Genomic DNA, 19,976 nt, shown 5'->3' with positions numbered 1-19,976 from the left:
GCTGTTTACGTCATAAGTAGCAACTGACTTGAAAGCCCTATCAGGCAGTCCTTGACTTACAACAGTTCGTTTAGTGGGCGTTCAAAGTTACAATGGCACTGAGAAAAGGGACTTGGGATCGTTTTTCCACACAACCGTCGCAGCATCCCTGTGGCTATGTGATCAAAATTCGGAGGCTTAGCAACTGCCCCGTATTTATGACGGTTGCCGTGTCGCAGAGTCTCGTGACCCTACTTTTGCGACCTTCTGACGAGCGAAGTCCACGGGGGAGGCCAAATTCACTTAACAACCGGGCTACCAATGTAACAACTGCAGTGATTCACTTAACATCCATGGGAGGAAAGGTCGTGAAACGGGGCAAAACACTTAACAACTCTCTTGCTTACCAGTGGAAATGTTGGGCTCGAGGCCTACCTGTCATTCTTACCGCTTAGAGTCCAGGGGTAGGCAACCTTGGCTCTTTTATGACTCGTGGACTTCAACTCCCAGAATTCCTGAGCCAGCCATGCTGAGGGGAAAGGGAGAGGTTTCCAAGCTGAGCCATGCTGGCTCAGGAATTCTGGGAGTTGAAGTCCACCAGTCATCAAAGAGCTCCATTCTATAGGAGACAGTCTACTTTTTTTCCTATTCCTACGGTCATGTCCAATTCTTGGAGACTGACTATACAGAACCTGGCTGTTTTCTTGGCAAGGTTTTTCGTTGCCTGCTCTCTAGCTGCCTCGAACTCAGAGCCTCCCCATCTCTAGCCTGATATTTTAAGCACTACTCCACTGGCTCACTTATTATGCCCTAGAACAGGGGTAGGCCACCTTGGCTCTTTGATGACTCGTGGACTTCAACTCCCAGAATTCCTGAGACAGCATGGCTCAGCTTGGAAACCTCTCCCTTTCTCCTCAGCATGGCTGGCTGAGGAATTCTGGGAGTTGAAGTCCACGAGTCATAAAAAGAGCCAAGGTTGCCTACCCCTGGCCTAGACCTAGACCTAGACCCTGCTCAGCTCCCTTGGGTTTCACGAGCTGCTTATCCTTACTCAGATGAAAAAAAAACACCAAGAGACAAAGTGGGGGGGGGGAAAGCATGAAATTTCCCCCTTTGCTCCTCCGCAAGCAGGCTGGAAGGAGCGAGAGATGGTCAGCCATCCTGGGGAATACCCCTGACTTATTAAGTGTCCATTTTGGTTCGTAGGGAAAGTCAACTTCACAATAACTGCAGAGGCCCTGAAATCCGCCCAGCTCTGTGGCAATGAAATCGTGGAAGTGCCCACCAAAGGACAAAGGGACATTGTGATCAAAACCCTCTTAGTCGAGGTACGTACGGGCTGCTTTCAGGCGTGGGGGCAGGCAAGGCTGGACCAAGAGTAATGAAATACTAAAGTCGGAGTAATGCCGAGGGCGAAGGTGCCTTCTCCGAGAAGGGTTTTTTCACTTCCCTCTCTGTCTCTGTCTCTCTCTCTCTCTCTCTATCCTACAACCTTTTGTCTTCCTTTGATCCTCCCATCCAAGTAGAAAGCGGGTCCAACCCGGCCTCGTTTGCTGGCACCCATCAAGTTCAGCTGACTCGGTGTTTCTCAAACTTAGCAACTTTTATTATTTATTTATTTTATTTATTTATTTAATCCCATTTATATCCCGCCCTTCTCCGAAGACTTAGGGCGGCTTACAATTTAAAGCACAAATCAATGTGCTTAGCAATAGCCTTCATTCTATGTATAGAATGAAGACATTTGTGAGGCAAAACTTAATCTCTGCGCCGCCAGAAAATCATTGGACCATGTTGTGGTTTCCCTTCTTGACTGACTATCATCCAGTCTTTTTTGCAACATGGAAGTGACTTATGTAACCAGAATCTCTCCTACCATTTTGTGACCATGCCGGCTTATTAATCCTGATGTATTTCATAGATTCTTTGCTCTAACTCCCTCCCCTTCTCCCCCCTCCCCTATAATAGAAGGCCCGGGTTGTAACCACTGTGGGAGAGTGGTTAAGTTTTTACATCTGCTGCCTCCCAGAGGTGAGAGCTCTGGGGGGTATTGCTCCCCCGGTTTGTATGTACCAGGTTGCCCCCCGGCTTTGACCGCCGTGAGAGGGCGGGATTCGATCTATCCCGGGATTTCCCAGCTCCAGTGGCAGTGGAGCTGGGCTGGCTCTCTGGTCACTTGCCTTCGATTTATTTATTTTGAGATCCTCCCATGTTGAGTTGATCTGGTCTGCCTTGCTGTTTTTTTGTCGGACTTGTTAAGATCATGCGTCTGACTTATTCGAGCACGACCTTATATGCTCTCAGGGGGGCCCCCCCATCCTGGGAGCGACCCGCCTTACTTTTTACACCTCCTCTTGATGAAGGGCCCGAGTGTTGGGACCCTGAGAGATGGCTGGGCATGGGTAGGGGCCTCCGATATAAGCCAAATAGGAGGCCCCTGGTTAGTTTTTTGGTTAAATTTTTTAGGAGGTTAGGGAGGGGGGTGGGAACTTCTTTTGGTTGTTCGGATATGGGGGGCAGTCCAGCAACCACTGTTCAGGCCAGGGCTGGGATTGATCGCGGAGGGGAGGAGCGGAGGTCGGTCGCCCCCGGGGCTCCAGGGCAAGTCGTGGGAATGCCTATTCCCACGACGTTAGGGAATGGCAGCAGGTGCAGGAACAGAGGGCCGTATCGACCTCAGGGAAGGCCTCTCCGCTACTTGCAAGCGGTGAGGCGTTCCGACCCTCTTGTTCTACCCCGAGGTCCCGGGAGTGAGGATGTGCAGCCTCCTGAGCTCCGGCTGGTGTACCTGAATGCCAGGTCTGTCGTTAATAAAGCTCCTCTCGTCCGTGACTTGGTCGAGGGTGAGCAGGCGGACCTGGCTTGCATCACAGAGACTTGGTTGGGCCCAGAGGGCGGTATTCCTCTGGCTGATCTCTGCCCACCAGGTTTCCGGGTGCTACACCGGCCTCGGGCTCAGGGTAGGGGTGGGGGAGTGGCTGTTGTTATGAGGGAGACCTTAGCTCCGCGGGAGGCCACCGTTCCGCAGATAGTCGGGTGTGAGTCTCTCTTCTTGAGATGCGGCCCTGGTGCGCAGTTGGGCTTGCTGCTGGTGTACCTTTCGCCTAGTCACGCAGCAGCAGCCCTGCCTGAGCTTCTCGATGTCCTCTCTGGGTTGGTGGTTGAGTTCCCGAAACTTATAGTTTTGGGGGACTTCAATCTACCATCTCTGGGAGGATCATCTGAGTTGGCTCGGGAGTTCATGGCTTCCATGACGGCCATGGACCTGACGCAAGTAATTTCAGGACCGACTCATGAGGGAGGCCACACCCTTGACCTAGTTTTCTTATCTGGGCGGTGGTTAGATGATCTTGGTGGGGGCTCCCCAATTATTATGCCCCTGTCATGGACCGATCATCATCTCCTGCGGCTGGTCTTCCGTTTTGCCACCCCCCGCCGTGGGTGTGTGGAACCAGTTAGATGGTACCGCCCCAGACGCTTAATGGATTCCGCGAGATTCCAGGCAGCGCTGGGGTCCCCACCTGCCTCCCCCACTCACAGCTCGGCAGATGCCTTAGTGGAAGCTTGGGAAAGGGCAGCCACTGAGGCTCTTGACCGAGTTGTACCCTTGCGGCCCCTGACCCGATGCAGATCCCGTCGAGCTCCATGGTTCTCCGCGGAGCTCCGGGAGATGAAGCGCCGGAGACGGGGCCTAGAGAGCGGTTGGAGGTCCAGCCGATCCGAATCCGACCGATTGCGACTAAGAACCCATATTAGGTCTTATCTCGCTGCGATAAGGGTGGCGAGGTCTAATCACTTCGCTACCCTTATCGCGTCCGCAGATAATCGCCCGGCCGCTCTGTTTAGGGTGACTCGCTCCCTCCTTAATCAGGAGGTGAGGGAGGAACCCTTGCAGGGTCGTGCCGAGGAGTTTAACAATTATCTGTCGGACAAAATCACTCGGATTCGGACCGGTCTGGACTCCGACTGGGCAGAGTCTGGCGATCAGGACGCGGGTGGTCTTGTCGATATCACTTGGGAGGAGTTTGATTCTGTGACTCCGGAGGAAGTGGACAGGATTATGGGGAGACTGAGCTCCACCACATGTTTATTGGACCCGTGCCCTTCCTGGCTGATTTATGCAGCCCGGGAGAGGACACGCAGCTGGTTCCAGGCAGTTATATCAGCTTCTTTGAGTGAGGGTAGCTTCCCTGCCGTCTTGAAAGAGGCGGTGGTGAGGCCCCTCCTCAAGAAGCCTGCCTTGGACCCAGCTGTATTGAACAACTTTCGTCCGGTCTCCAACCTTCGCTTTCTTGCGAAGGTTGTTGAGAGTGTGGTGGCGCATCAGCTCCCTTTGGTCCTGGATGAAGCGGATTATCTAGACCCGTACCAATCAGGTTTCAGGCCCGGGCACAGCACGGAGACGGCATTGGTCGCGCTGGTGAATGATCTCTGGAGGGCTCGGGACAGGGGTCATTCCTCTGTTCTAGTCCTATTGGACCTCTCAGCGGCTTTCGATACCATCGACCATGGTATCCTGCTGCGGCGTCTCAGGGGATTGGGAGTGGGAGGCACGGTTTTACAGTGGTTCTCCTCCTATCTCCAGGGACGCTCGCAGTCGGTGTTGACAGGAGGGCAGAGGTCGACCGCGAGGTCTCTCGTTTGTGGAGTTCCTCAGGGGTCGGTCCTCTCGCCTCTCCTGTTCAACATCTATATGAAACCGCTGGGTGAGATCATTCGTGGCTTTGGAGTTGGGTATCATCAGTACGCTGATGATACCCAGCTTTTTCTTTCTACCCCAAACCACCCCAGTGATGCCCTCAACGTGATGTCCCGTTGCCTGGAGGCGGTTCGGGTCTGAATGGGGAGGAACAGACTTCAACTCAACCCCGACAAGACCGAGTGGCTTTGCATACCTTCATCCCGGGTCTATTCGGATATTCCATCTCTTTCTATGGGGGGTGAATTATTACCCCCCGTAGATAGGGCTCGCAACTTGGGAGTCCTCCTAGATTCGCGGCTTACCTTGGAAGATCACATGGTGGCCGTGACTAGGGGGGCTTTCGCCCAGGTTCGCCTGGTGCGCCAGTTGCGGCCCTATCTAAGCCGGGATGATTTATGCACGGTCACTCACGCGCTCGTGACCTCTCGTCTAGACTACTGCAACGCTCTCTACATGGGGCTTCCCTTGAGGACCACCCGGAGGCTCCAACTGGTACAGAATGCAGCCGCGAGAGTTGTGTTGGGAGTTTCCCGATACTCCCACGTGACACCTCTGCTCCGTGAGCTGCATTGGTTGCCAGTTGTCTTCCGGGTGAGATTCAAGGTGCTAGTAATGGTGTTCAAAGCCCTCCATGGCATGGGGCCGGAGTACCTCAGGGAACATCTGCTGCCGGCATCAAGCTCCCTGCGCCCTGTGCGTTCCCACAGAGAGGGCCTCCTCAGGGTGCCACCGGTCAGAGAATGCCGTCTGGTGGCCCCCAGGGGGAGATCCTTCTCTGTGGGCGCCCCGGAGCTATGGAACCAGTTACCGGTTGAGCTCCGGACGGCGCCCGATCTGCGCTCCTTTCGCCGCGATCTGAAAACATACTTGTTCGAGCAAGCCGGCCTGGCCTGAGGGGGGATTGGTGGGGTTTTTTATCATTCTTATTGGGGTTTTTACTATGTATCAATTGTATTTTAATCGGGCATGCATTTAATTATCTTTTAATTTTTGTAAATTTCTGTGTTTTATTCTTGCCCTGTACACCGCCCTGAGTCCTTCGGGAGAAGGGCGGTATAGAAATGATAATAAATTAAATTAAATTAAAATTATATGCCTGCTTATTAGGGCTTTCGCCCCCCCCCAGCGGCATTTTTTACAAAGTCAGCTTATTGCCCCCAACAATCTGGGTCCTCATTTTACCTACCTCGGAAGGATGGAAGGCTGAGTCAACCTTGAGCCTGGTGGGACTCGAACCTGCACTAATTGCAGGCAGCTGGTGTTACTTAAGGAGGCATTAGCCCACTGCTCCACCAAGGCTCTTTTAAGCTGAACGGACTTCAGCTCCCAGAATTCCCAGCTAGCATTCACTGAAGTCCTTCAAGGCTGAGGAACGCTGAGCGAGATGCTTCCTTGGTGGACCCGTGACTTTAAAAAGAGATTAAAAAACAAACAAGCAAACAAACCCACTTATCCCTTGCCTGGCACTTGGGAGGCCATTACAAGTAATCCCAACATTTACGATAATTCGTTCAAAGCTTGTAAGCCGCCCTGAGTCTTTGGAGAAGGGCGGGATATAAATGGAATTAAAAAAAAAATCAGGATGGCACTGAAACGCCTGGTCCTCACACTTTACGACCGTTAAAAATGTGCCTGCTTGGCAACGGGCCTGCATTTATGATGGTCGCAGCATCCTCGGGGGAGGGGGCGGTCAAAGGATCTCCATTCGCAACCTGCCCAGCCAGCTTCTGATAGGCAAAGTCAATGGGGTCAGCTGGATTCACTTAACAACTGTGTGATTCAGTGAACAGCCAGGATGTTCCACTTAACAGTCAGGATGATTCATTTAACTGTGTGTGGCGGGGTGGTGGGGGGGGAGGGAAGTCACCAAATCAGATGCAACTCACTGAACCAGCGTTTTGCTTAGCCATGGAAGCCCCAATCCCGGTTGTAATTCATCGAGGTTGATTAATGAACTCTTCACAAGGGACTTAAGAAAACGAATTGCGCGTATTCTTAAAAAACAAAATCAGACGCTACGAAGCAGGAAGATACTAGGATGGCGGGAAAGAGCTCGCCTCAGCCAACTCCCTGTATATCCAGACTAAAGGAAGACTTTCCTGCTTCTGTTAAATTTCATTCTGCGATTTCTCAGCCCCTGTTTTTGTCCCATCAGGGTCATTTTATTTCAGGGATAGGCGTTTGGTATCACATCTGATTTTATGTCCTCTGCAAATATCCTGTTGATGGGAACATTCTCGCCACTCTTCCGTTCCAAACATTAGCCAGAGTACTGAATTTATATAGATGCACATAATCTAGGCTTCAGTGTCCCTCAAAACGGTATCCCAACCTGGCACCACTGCTTCCTTTTTTTTTTTTTTCCTTCAACCCTTCCACCCCTGCACTATCTTGCGGGTTCAAACGCTGTCTGTCTGCCTCTCCCAATATTTCATTTCTTTTGTGGTGACATCACTTTTTTTTCTCTACCCAGCTCCGGTCGGCACAGATTTTTTTTTTTTGAGAAAAAAAAATTCAGATGATAACTTAAGAACTTTTAAAACTTATCTAACATTCCTTTTCACTTCCCGCCTTTTTCTTCTTCTCTTATCGTAAAGCCTGAAGGAATCGAGAAGGAAGTGGTGATCAACAATTTGCTCTGTGGAGACAGTAAGTATCTTTTTCCTGCAGTATTCCTTCCACAATTAACGCACAAAGTCAGCTCCAAAGTGAACGTGTTGAAAGACAAATCTCATCGTCCCCAGCCCACACAGATTATTGTGGATTAGAGCGATGGGGATTGAGTCCCTGCTCAGCTGGAGGATGCCAAATTGGGAATGGTTGAATAAAGTAACGAATGCTTATTTATCCAGCCACACGATGAGAGAGTCACACAATCTTCCACACCCTGGTTATTGAACTGGCTGTTTCCCAAGTGTAAATCAGGATAGGCTCACTCTGATGTATAAAGCTTTGCCGGTCACCTCAAAGGTCCTTTTTTGTTCAAAAGGCAACTGGACATTTTTTTTTCCCCTCGAGGAAGGAGAAGTCATTTTGCTTTTCTTCCAAGAAGCTTCATCAGTTCTGAGTGGATGGCGGGTGGTGGAGGGGGAATGGAAGAAATAAGAACTAAATCCTTCCATCTCCCCACCATCCAGTTAGAACCGATGAAGCTTCCTGGATGAGAAGTGAAACAACTTCAGAGAGAAATAAAGTCCAGTTGCTTTTGGGAAAAGCACCCTTGAGACAGCTACGGTATCACCCGGACGACTGAGAATCTCCAAAGACATAAAGCTTTGCCAGCTTAAGCTGTAATTGATCCCCTATGTTTTAATCTTTCCCTAAGGCACCTCAACATATTAAACAGGTACTTAATTGCCTGGCAGGCTCGGTCCATGAAATAATATGATCCAATAATAATTATAAGTTAGCTTAAAATCTACCTTTCAGCCAAGCCTTTGGAGCAGGGGTGTCAAACTGCTGGCCCGCAGGCCGGATGCATCATAGCGAAACCACGCCCACCCCATTGCTGGCAATGGCAAAAAAAAGTCACGAGAGGTCGCAGGTTTGACACCCCTGCTCTAGAGCTTTTCCTGCTGATCACCCAATTAGGATTTCACAACCGCAGAAAAGTTATCCCATCCCATCCTTGCAATGATGATTTTTAAAAACCCATTTAAAAATGGATTAATGGTCCTCTGCGACAGGGGTCCCCCACCCCCGATCCGTGGACCAGCAGTACCAGGCCGTGGCATGCCAGCAACTGGTCTGCACAAACAAGCAAAGCCCCATCCGCAGGATGCAGGCAGCACACAAAACCATGCACCCTCCGGTCCACAGAAAAAACCTCTCTCCACGTAACCGGTCCCTATATATATACACACACACATACATACACACACACACTCTATACACACACACACATACATATACACACACATACATATACATACACACACACACATAAATATATATATATGCATACAAACACACACACACATATATATAAACACACACACATATACATACATACACACATACACACACACACACACACACACACACCTTTTCCTAGAGAAAGACAATCATATGGCCCCCTATAGAATAGGGGTGGAAAAACGTGCAGCCTTAGAGCTACAGGTGGATCCTAGAGCCTGTGAAATTCTTAAATACCTCCATGCATTGGATTAAATAATGGGCAGAGAGAGCAGGAAGTGAAAAGGTTAGCAGTGAAAGAACCAAGAGGCTCAATCCAGACTGTCTCTTTTTCTTTTTCTCATTTCTTGCAGAAGGCACCCCATCCGCAACTATTTCCTTAAAGGTCCCAGAGAAAGTGGTGGAGAAATCCGGAAGGGCTTACTTCTCTGTGTTGGGTAAGTGATGCACTATTGCAAGAATCTGCGTGCAGGTAAAGGTTTCCCCGTCCGGTCACGTGTGGCCTTACCAAGGCATTGCAAAGTGGTGTCAGCACTTCACGTGATCTTGATTCTGTCCCTCTGTTAATGCAGCCTAGCCTTCCCTGTGTTGGCTTTTTTTGGCAGCTGCAAGCACACGGCTGGCTCCTCTTTAAACTCTTGATACCTGTTGCATCTTTCTTACCTGCCACAGGTGACATCTTAAGCTCAGCCATTCAGAATGTGCAGCAGCTGATCCGGTTGCCCACTGGGTGTGGGGAGCAAAACATGGCCGTCTTGGCCCCGAATATTTACATCTTGGACTACTTGAACGCCACAGGCCAGCTGAACGAGGACATGAAGTCGAAGGCGATTGGATTCTTAGTGGCTGGTAAGAGGAACCTCTTAACTTCTTTTCCTCGGAGGGAGGAAGATCGAGAGGAATTTGTTTGTTTGTGTGCATTTGTTTGACGCCCGTCTTGCCCCAAGGCAACTCCCAAGGAATTGACTGACAAGAGGAATAATCAGGGTCCAACAGAAAGGATCAATACATTAATCCAATAATGTATATCTGCCAATTTTACTGGAAACGTGACCTTAGCTGAGTGATCAGCAAACCATCCATTATATTAACTTGTAGTGGTCAATTCTGATCATTGTAGTTTCAGCTGCAGGCCATGCCTGCTTATCTTTTGAACCTGTTTTCTATTTCATTATACAATGGAGAATGAAAAAAAAAAGATAATAACGGTAATTTCCCTTTTTATTTAAGAGGGATATTTCTATTTGGTAAATATTTTATCTTACCACGCAAAAGGCATCTCTGAGGTAATTAGTGAGTCTTCTACTCTAACTGTAATCTTTAGTTCCCTCGAGTTCCCTCTCTCTCTCTCTCTCTTCCAGTTTTTAAAGTCTTATTATGTTTTTTAAAGAATTCAAAACAAAAGCATTTTCCCAATGGGAAGGATCGTTTCTAACTAATTACAAAATCTTATTTCAGATTTATCTCGGCCCCTAGTCCAGGGGTAGGCCACCTTGGCTCTTTGATGACTTGCGGACTTCAACTCCCAGAATTCCTGAGCCAGCCACGCTGAGGGGAAAGGGAGAGGTTTCCAAGCTGAGCCATGCTGGCTCAGGAATTCTGGGAGTTGAAGTCCACGAGTCATAAAAGAGCCAAGGTGGCCTACACCTGCCCTAGACCGCTTTATGACTCGTGGACTTCAACTCCCAGAATTCCTGAGCCAGCCACGCTGAGGGGAAAGGGAGAGGTTTCCAAGCTGAGCCATGCTGGCTCAGGAATTCTGGGAGTTGAAGTCCATGAGTCATAAAAGAGCCAAGGTGGCTTACCCCCTGCCCTAGTCTATTGGTAGCTTTCTAAAATCCAGGTTTTAACTAATTAAAAGTTCTTTCGCTGAGGATTGAAGGAAGCTCACCATGTGTTTTCAGACTTGTCAATCCGAAGGTTTCTAATACAGGTAGTCCTCCACTTCTCACCACAACTGAGCCCAAAGTTTCCGTCGCTAAGCAAGACAGAGGTTAATTGAATTTTTGCCCCATGTTATGAACTTTCTCGCCACAGTTGTTCAGTGAATCGCTGCAGCTGTTAAGTTAGCAACACGGTTGTTAAGTGAATCTGGCTTCCCCCCATTGACTTTGCTTGTCAGAAGGTCGCCAAAAAGCGATCGCGTGACCCCGGGACATGGCAACCGTCATAAATATGAACCAGTTGCCCAAGTGTCCAAATTTTGATCACGTAACCACGGGGATGCTACAATTTCGTAAGTGTGAAAAATCGTCATAAGTGACTTTTTTCAGTGCCCAGTGGTCACTAAGTGAATGGCTGTAAGGCAAGGACTACCTGTAGCTAAAAAGCAGTTAACAAGCAATTTCCAAAAGTGATTAGTAAAGGGAGCACATTATATGAACCCAGTATCCTGTAAAGATACTGACCATAGTTTCAGCGTTCCCTTATTTCCTAGAGCAGGGGTCTTCAAACCTGGCCCTTTCGTGACTTGTGGATTTCAACTCCCAGAATTCCTCAGCCAGGCAGCCTGGCTGAGGAATTCTGGGAGTTGAAGTCCACAAGTCATAAAAGGGCCAAGTTTGAAGACTCCTGTCCTAGAGCTTTAAACTGGATGGAGACCGCTGTCTGGACGATCTCACGTCTTCTCCTTGCCTGAGAAGAATTATTGAAAAGCCAGTCTACCTTCAGGGCAATTATTGGTTCTGCATTTTGCGGAGCCATTTCTTCCTCAGAAGTCTGGACGTGGTCACATTTAAACAGCATTTAAACTTAGAAACCACTCCATAGTGCTTGACAGCCCTCTCTGGGCGGTTTACAATGTGGAAACATTATTTGCATATTTTCCCCCAACAATCTGGGTCCTCGTTTTGCCGACTTCGGAAGGATGGAAGGCTAAGTCAACCTTGAGCCGGTTGGGATCGAACTCTTGGCAGTTGGCAGAGTTAGCTTGCAATACTACAGTTTAACCATTTGCGTCACCAGAGCTCAGGGATAGGAGTCTGCCCAAAAGGCCCAAGCTACCGGTTAGACTCCGAGGTCCGTAAACAATTCCAGAAGAAGGCAGTGACAAACAGTTTGTCAAAACACAAACTTGGAGGCGGTTTGCCAAGGTTCACCAAGCTGTGAGCTTGACTCCAGTAAGTCCCCCCCCCCATTTATTGAACAAGTACAAACTAACATTCCCCCTCCATTGCAGGCTACCAGAGACAGTTGAACTACAAGCACGCTGACGGGTCTTACAGCACCTTTGGGGAACGTAACAATGAGCCTGGAAATGTCTGGTAAGTTTCACAACGTTTTAGCCTCTGAGGTTGTCACTGCAGGTTTGCGCGTGTGTGCCTGCAGAAACTATATTGCTCATCTTTGCCAGTATCATTCGCAATGCAAGTTTTTTCCTGCTTTACAAGGGAAGCTGTTGTGGGCAGGAATAGTAGACCAGAGAAATGCTGGTGTGGATATGGCTAGTCCAGAGAAAAGAAGGACCGGGGTGACATGATAGGAGTGTTCCAGTATTGGGGGGCAGGGGCTGCCACAAAGAAGAGAGGGTCAACTTATTTTGCAGCAGTTATTAAGCGAGACATCACGTGATCATGATTTGTGATCGCCCCTGTTGGCTTCCAACCAGCAAAGGTCAGTGGGGAAGCCAAAGGAAGAAAAAATAAATAAATCACAAAACACAGCAGTGTGATGTCTAACTTAAGAACCGTACCACTTAATGACAACTTTTCCAATCCCAATTGTAGTCATAAGCCAAGGACTAGCTGATTACGTCTGGCACAGGAGCAGAATAAAGTTGGGAGGGACCAAGAGTGAATGTGTGGCTGAAAGTAGCCTGGGTTCTGTTTTAGTTCTGCTCAGGATTATTTTATCCCCTTTTCTCTCTTTCTTTCATCTCTTTTTCTTTCTTTTCTCTTTAACCTCAACTGGTAGATTGGGGGAGTTTGGGGGTGGGGTGTGTGTGGCTCTAGGAAAAGCATGTTTCCAGAATCAACCCTCAAAGCTGTAAATGAGGTTTTAGATAAAAAACAAATTAATGGGTTTTTTGCTGCCTTGCAGGCTGACAGCTTTTGTCTTGAAATGCCTTTCTCAAATGAAGAGATACATCCCTGTGGAGGAACGTCACCTGATCGACGCACAGATCTTTTTAGCCTTAAAGCAGAAAGCAAATGGCTGCTTCCAAATCACCGGCACCCTCCTGAACAATGCGCTAAAGGTACAGGAAAGCCAGCAACGAGAGGTCAGCGTAGCCGTCGCTAAAGAACACAAGGGGCTAGACCAGGGAGTAGGCAAAACCTTGGCTCCTTTGCGACTCGTGGACTTCAACTCCCAGAATTCCTGAGCCAGCCATGCTGAGGGGAAATGAGAGAGGTTTCCAAGCTGAGCCGTGCTGGCTCAGGAATTCTGGGAGTTGAAGTCCCCGAGTCGTAAAAGAGCCAAGGTGGCCTACGCCTGGCCTAGGCCGCTTTATGACTCGTGGACTTCAACTCCCAGAATTCCTGAGCCAGCCATGCTGAGGGGAAATGAGAGAGGTTTCCAAGCTGAGCCGTGCTGGCTCAGGAATTCTGGGAGTTGAAGTCCCCGAGTCGTAAAAGAGCCAAGGTGGCCTACGCCTGGCCTAGGCCGCTTTATGACTCGTGGACTTCAACTCCCAGAATTCCTGAGCCAGCCATGCTGAGGGGAAAGGGAGAGGTTTCCAAGCTGAGCCGTGCTGGCTCAGGAATTCTGGGAGTTGAAGTCCCCGAGTCATAAAAGAGCCAAGGTGGCCTGCCGCTGGGCTAGACTAGCTAACCTATGGATTTGAGAGTTGAACCATTTCGCTGAACAGCGGGATCAGCAGTGGCATTTGATAGTAGACTGAGGGCTATCTGGCCTTTGTTTTGGACAAAAGGGGACCTTCAAGTGACCTCTTTGACCTGTCGGGGTACGAGCAGGTAGGAAGATAAGAAGAAAAGGTGGTGGTTATCTAGGCACGATGGCAACTGTAGTCAGATTTATCAGGAGGAAATTAGGCAAAGATTGCCAGAGCACAGATGGAGAAAGATATATAGGAGATGCAGTCTAGAATGGTGTCAGGGGCCCCTTTGCATGTAAATCCACAGGAGTAACAAAGATGCTTTTTTTTCAAAAGGCAACTGGGCTTCCTTGGTTTTTCTCCTTTGAAAGACGTTTCACTTCTCCTCCAAGAAGCTTCCTCAGTTCTGAAGAACTGAGGAAGCTTCCTGGAGGAGAAGCAAAATCTTTTCAAAGGAGGGGGGTGGGGGAAGAAGGGGTTTTTTTGCCTTGTGGGAAGAAAAAATCAGGTCTGGTTCCAAGCCGGGGGAAAGACACTGACAACGAAATGGAGGCTGCAGGAAAGAAAGTCTCTGTTTATTTGGTAGCCAGAAACTAAAATGGCAGCAGCATATTTCTGGGGTTAGGGTTAGGGTTAGGGTTAGGGTTAGGGTTAGGGTTAGGGTTAGGGCTAGGGTGGCTGACAAATTAGGATTTTTGTACAGTTTACAGTATTTTTGCAATTTTGAGGCTTGCTTGGTGTGCTTTTATTATTTGAGTGGCTTTGCTCGTTTCACAATGGCTTGTGATGGGTCTTAAGCATCGGCTTCCCTTGGTCTTAATCCTGTCAAGCGAATGTAATCGATTTTATCCTGTTAATCTTTTAGTCTGCCTGTTGCCTCTAGTGTGCCTCCTTTATTTATTTTATTTTATTTTTTTTATTTTAATCCCATTTATATCCCGCCCTTCTCCGAAGACTCAGGGCGGCTTACAATCTAAGAAGCACAAATCAAATGTGCACAGCAATAGCCTTCATTCTATGTATATGCCTGCTTATTAGGGCTTTCGGCCCACCCCAAGCGGTATTATTACAAAGTCAGCTTATTGCCCCCAACAATACCTCAGAAGGATGGAAGGCTGAGTCAACCTTGAGCCTGGCGGGATGCGAACCTGCACTAATTGCAGGCAGCTGGTGTTACTTAAGGAGGCATTAGCCCACTGCTCCACTTTTAGTGAATAGGCAGGCTTGAGTCAATGTTTGGTTACTCAAGCTCACGAATAGAGAAACATTTCTTTCTGTATTTCTTTTTCCTGAGTTTTACCCTTGTGATTTGGGAGGCATAGTGAAACAGGACTGGGGGCGGGCGCGTTCTTACCACAGGCTTTTGGAAAAAGTACCCCCTCGGGACAACCAGGACCTGAATGATTTAGAACAGGGGTCTTCAAACTTGGGCCCTTTTATAACCTGTGGACTTCAACTCCCAGAATTCCTCAGCCAGGCACACGTGCCTGGCTGAGGAATTCTGGGAGTTGAAGTCCACAAGTCATAAAAGGGCCAAGTTTGAAGACCCCTGATTTAGAATCTCCGTAGACAACCTGAGCAGCACCTCTCTCTCCATTTTTGTGCATCACATGGTCCTGAGGGGAACACCAAATGGTGACCTTACCTTCGCCCGCCTGAGGCACCCTTGAAATAAGTAGGCTACAGGTCCCAGGATTCCCCAGCCACAGGTACATCAGTGAGAATTCTGAGAATTGAGGTCCACCTATCTGGAGGTTGGGAAAAGCCGCTTGGGGAGATGGGAGCTGCCCTTCCCGTAGTTATGGCTGCATCCCATTGTCTTCCTTAACAGGGCGGAGTTGACGATGAGGTCACTTTGTCAACCTACATCGCCATCGCTTTGCTGGAGATGTCCTTGCCTGTCACGGTAAGAAGCCATCTTCACCTCCCACAGACTTTGTTTAGTAGCTGATCTCTTCAAGAAAGCTTCCTACAAAGCCGATTGCCCCTGAGCATAATAAAAGTCACGATGCTCTCAGTTGAGCTTCATTGACTGCATCCAAGCAAGAGCTCTACAACTGCCCTCTTGGCCACATCAGCTCGAGTTCAGTTTGTTTTTCCATCTTTATCTAAAACAGAGGTGGGGGGGGGAAACAATGGCCCCTTTTATGACTTGTGGACTTCAACTCCCAGAATTCCTGAGCCAGCCATTACGGCTCAGCCATGGCTGGCTTAGGAATCCTGGGAGTTGAAGTCCACAAGTCATAAAGGGGCGGGGCATCGTTCCCCATCCTTGATTTAAAACATTAATGGTAATTTATGCAATTACTATAGAATTTATCTACCGTACTGTACTACACAAAGCCTGCTGTACAGTTAGTCCTTGACTTACAACCACAATTGACTCTAAAATTTCTTTTGCTAAGCGAGACAATTGTTCAGTGGGTTTTTGCCCCATTTTACGTGCTTTCTTGCCAGGGTTGTTAAGTGAATGCAGTTGTTAAGTTAGTAACGTGGTTGTTATAAGTGACCCTGGCCTTCCCATCGACTTTGCTTGTCAGAAGGTCGCTAAAAGTGATCACATGACCAGCGCAACCAGCATAAATGTGAAACAGATAAGAGTCCAAATTTGGTCACATGACCATGGGGATGCTGCAGTGGTCAAAAGTGTGTAAAACAATCAGAAGTCACTTTTTTTTAGTGCCATTGGAACTTTGAACGGTCACTAAATGAATGGTTGTAAGTTGTTGACGACCTGTTTACAAAACCTACCATATTATACTATACTATAGCATGCTAGTATAGCATGTATAGTATAGTATAGCTAGTATAGTAGGGACGCGGTGGCTCAGTGGGTTAGGACGCTGAGCTTGTCGATCAGAAGGTCGGCAGTTTGGCGGGTCGAATCCCGAGTGCCGCGTAACAGAGTGAGCGCCTGTTACTCGTCCCAGCTTCTGCCAACCTAGCAGTTCGAAAGCACGTAAAAATGCAAGTAGAAAAATAGGGACCCCTACGGTGGGAAGGTAACAGCGTTCCGTGCGCCTTTGGCGTCTAGTCATGCCGGCCACATGACCACGGAGACATCCTCGGACAAGCGCTGGCTCTTCGGCTTTGAAACGGAGATGAGCACCGGCCCCTAGAGTTGGAAACGACTAGCATGCTAAACATATCTATAGTATACTATCTATAGCACAGTATAGTATCTACCATACTGTATTTATCTCCTATACTATAATATTTATCTCCTATAATATCTATTTATGTGGTCACTAGGAGTCAAAATGACTTCATGGCTCATAATCAATTTATCAAATAAGAAACATCTGCCTGAAACGCCACAATACTTGTCCACAAATACATTACCCATTTCAAGAGCTACAAATGTGAGCAGTTTGGGACCCTGTTAGGATGTGGAGGTCACAGTTTTGGTAGGAATAATTCCTAGTGATGATGGATAATATGAATGTTATAAGCAGTGGTGGGATTCAGCCAGTTCGCACCAGTTCGGGAGAACCGGTAGCTAATTTTTTTTGTTGCCAAGGCCCAGAATCGACTTCCGGAAGCGGCATCCACACAGAGAACCAGTTGTTCACATATCTGAATCCCACCGCTGGTTATAAGCCTAGATGAGAAGTTTCAATCAATACTTCTGTCTGCTTCCTTAAATTGGCTTGATTCCCCTGAAGCTCAGTCCCCAAGAAGCAAAAGAACTTACGAGTGCAAAAAAGAGGACTCCGGTATCACCCACCTTTTCCATCTTCACTTCTCTCCTACCTGTGTCAGTGGGGCATTGTTGTCCTCTGTCCAACATCACAGAGAACATGGCAATAGTAATAACACTTAGACTTATATACAGCTTCACACGACTTTTCAACCCTCTCTAAGCAGCTTACAGAGTCAGTATATTGCCCCCCAACCACAACAATTTGGGTCCTCATTTTACCCACCTTGGAAAGATGGAAGGCTGAGTCAACCTCGGGTCGGTCAGGATCGAACTCTTGGCAGTCGGCAGAGTTAGCCTGCAGTACTGCTCTCTAACCACTGGGGCACCACCGCTCATAGCAGTTCCAGATCTCACCGACCCTATACAAATGGCGGAGATGCTCTAGATCCGGAGTCCCCAATCCCAGTCTGTGGCATGCCAGAAACCGGGCCACACAAATAAGCGAAGCTCCATCCACGCACAAAACTACGCCCTCTCTGGTCCACGGAAAAACCTCTCTCTACTGAAACCGGTCCCTGGCACCCCAAAGTTGTTTTTTTTTTGGGGGGGGTGTCACTGCTCTAAGATGAACTTCTTCCTTTTTTTCCTCCCTGCAGCACTCTGTGTTGCGAAATGCTTTGTTTTGCCTGGAGACGGCATCCCAGCAGAAAGACATCCCCGTATACAACCTGGCCTTGTTGGGATACGCTTTCGCTTTGGCGCACAAACAGGACAAGGTGGCAGAAATACTCCATACCCTTCAAGGCAAAGCTGTGAAAGGGGGTAAGAAAAAGATTTGTGAGAGAAGTGTGTGTGTGTGTGTGTGTGTGTGTGTGTGTGGACACAGCAACTGTCATAAATACATACCGGTTTCCCAAGTGCCCGAATTTGGATTCAGTGACCTGGGGATGTCGCAACAGTCACAAGAGTGCAAAACGGTCATAGGTCAGGGCAGTCGTAACTTCCTGAGCTGTTGTATGTTGAGGAATTACCAGTAGCCGTGTTGGGATGATCGGAACCCAAAACACTTAACTTTTTCTTTCTTTTGGGCTCCGAAGAGGACGGCTCCATTCACTGGGAGAGGCCTACGAAGCCAGAGGCGAAGAAGCCTCTGTACTACGAGTCTCGTGCTTCTTCAGCCGAGGTGGAATTGAACAGCTACGTGCTCCTTACTTACCTGAAGAGAAACCCGTCACCCACCCAGGACGATCTGGCAACGGCCAGCAAGATTGTGACATGGCTTACTAAACAACAGAATCCTTCTGGAGGATTCTCTTCCACACAGGTTGGTGGCTCCCCTTTGTGGGTTCGATGCGTTGGGGTGCTTTGGGGTGGGAGAAGGAGACTTCTCTCAGAGAGGTGGGGTTCTAAGCTGGAACGCAAAACACACTAGTGCAGGGGTCCTCAACCATGACAACTTTAAAACTTGTGGACTTCAACTCCCAGCTTCGCTGACTGAGGAATTTTGGGAGTTGAAGTCAACAAGTCTTAAAGTTGCCAAGGTTGGAGACCCCTGCACTAGTAGTACATGAGGTACTGTAGAGCAGGGCCAGACCAGCAGTTGGCATCTTTGGATAAAATGACTCTCCTTTGTCCCACTTGCTCTTCCTTGGCCTATTACAGAATAGAACAGAACAGAACAAAATAATAGGAATAAAATGGAATAGAATAGTAGAATAGAACAGAACAGGAGTAGAATAGAATTAGAATTAGAATTAGAATTAGAATTAGAATTAGAATTAGAAATTAATAGAATAGAATAGAATAGAATAGAATAGAATAGAATAGAATAGAATAGAATAGAATAGAATAGAATAGAATAGAATAGAATAGAATAGAATAGAATAGAATAGAATAGAATAGAATAGAATAGAATAATAGGATAGGACAGGACAAAACAGAACAGAATAGAATAGAATAATAGGAATTAAATAGAATAGAACAGTACAATAGAACAGAACAGGAGAATAGAATACTGTAGAATAGGATAGGATAGGACAGGACAGAACAGAATAGAATAGGACAAGACAGGACAAATCAGAATAGAATAGAATAGAATAGAATAGAATAGAATAGAATAGAATAGAATAGAATAGAATAGAATAGAATAGAATAGAATAGAATAGAATAGAATAGAATAGAATAGAATAGAACAGGACAAAACAGAACAGAATAGAATAGGACAAGACAGGACAAAACAGAACAGAATAGAATAGGACAGGACAAAACAGAACAGAATAGAATAGAACAGGACAAAACAGAACAGAATAAAATAGGACAAGACAGGACAAAACAGAACAGAACAGAGTAGAGTAGAGTAGAATAGAATGGAATAGAATAGAACAGGACAAAACAGAACAGAATAGAATAGGACAAGACAGGACAAAACAGAACAGAATAGAATAGAACAGGACAAAACAGAACAGAATAAAATAGGACAAGACAGGACAAAACAGAACAGAACAGAGTAGAGTAGAATAGAATGGAATAGAATAGAACAGGACAAAACAGAACAGAATAGAATAGAATAGGACAAGACAGGACAAAACAGAACAGAACAGAATAGAATAGAACAGGACAAAACAGAACAGGACAAAACAGAACAGAATAAAATAGGACAAGACAGGACAAAACAGAACAGAACAGAGTAGAGTAGAATAGAATGGAATAGAATAGAACAGGACAAAACAGAACAGAATAGAATAGAATAGGACAAGACAGGACAAAACAGAACAGAACAGAATAGAATAGAACAGGACAAAACAGAACAGGACAAAACAGAACAGAATAAAATAGGACAAGACAGGACAAAACAGAACAGAGTAGAGTAGAGTAGAGTAGAATAGAATAGAATAGAATAGAATAGAATAGAATAGAATAGAATAGAATAGAATAGAATAGAATAGAATAGAATAGAATAGAAT

At 47.3% G+C, this 19,976-nt stretch overlaps 1 protein-coding gene across 3 annotated transcripts in view; it reads left to right on the top strand.

The window, feature by feature from the left end:
- The window catches only part of LOC308661145 (alpha-2-macroglobulin-like), a 113,892-nt gene that overhangs the window by 80,632 nt on the left and 13,284 nt on the right, over window positions 1–19,976 (top strand). For all 3 annotated transcript variants that reach the window (XM_081315938.1, XM_081315936.1, XM_081315937.1), the window contains exons 22-30: window positions 1,186–1,307; window positions 7,279–7,330; window positions 8,950–9,033; window positions 9,269–9,445; window positions 11,775–11,859; window positions 12,635–12,791; window positions 15,202–15,276; window positions 17,670–17,835; window positions 18,111–18,337. In XM_081315938.1, coding sequence (XP_081172064.1) covers window positions 1,186–1,307; window positions 7,279–7,330; window positions 8,950–9,033; window positions 9,269–9,445; window positions 11,775–11,859; window positions 12,635–12,791; window positions 15,202–15,276; window positions 17,670–17,835; window positions 18,111–18,337 — 1,145 coding nt within the window. The remainder of the gene's footprint in view (window positions 1–1,185; window positions 1,308–7,278; window positions 7,331–8,949; window positions 9,034–9,268; window positions 9,446–11,774; window positions 11,860–12,634; window positions 12,792–15,201; window positions 15,277–17,669; window positions 17,836–18,110; window positions 18,338–19,976) is intronic.

Source organism: Vipera berus (genome assembly GCF_964194415.1).
Source record: "Vipera berus genome assembly, chromosome: 2".
Classification (NCBI taxonomy): domain Eukaryota; kingdom Metazoa; phylum Chordata; class Lepidosauria; order Squamata; family Viperidae; genus Vipera; species Vipera berus.
Note: the sequence above shows the minus strand (reverse complement) of the source record. Positions and strands in the feature narration are given on the sequence as shown.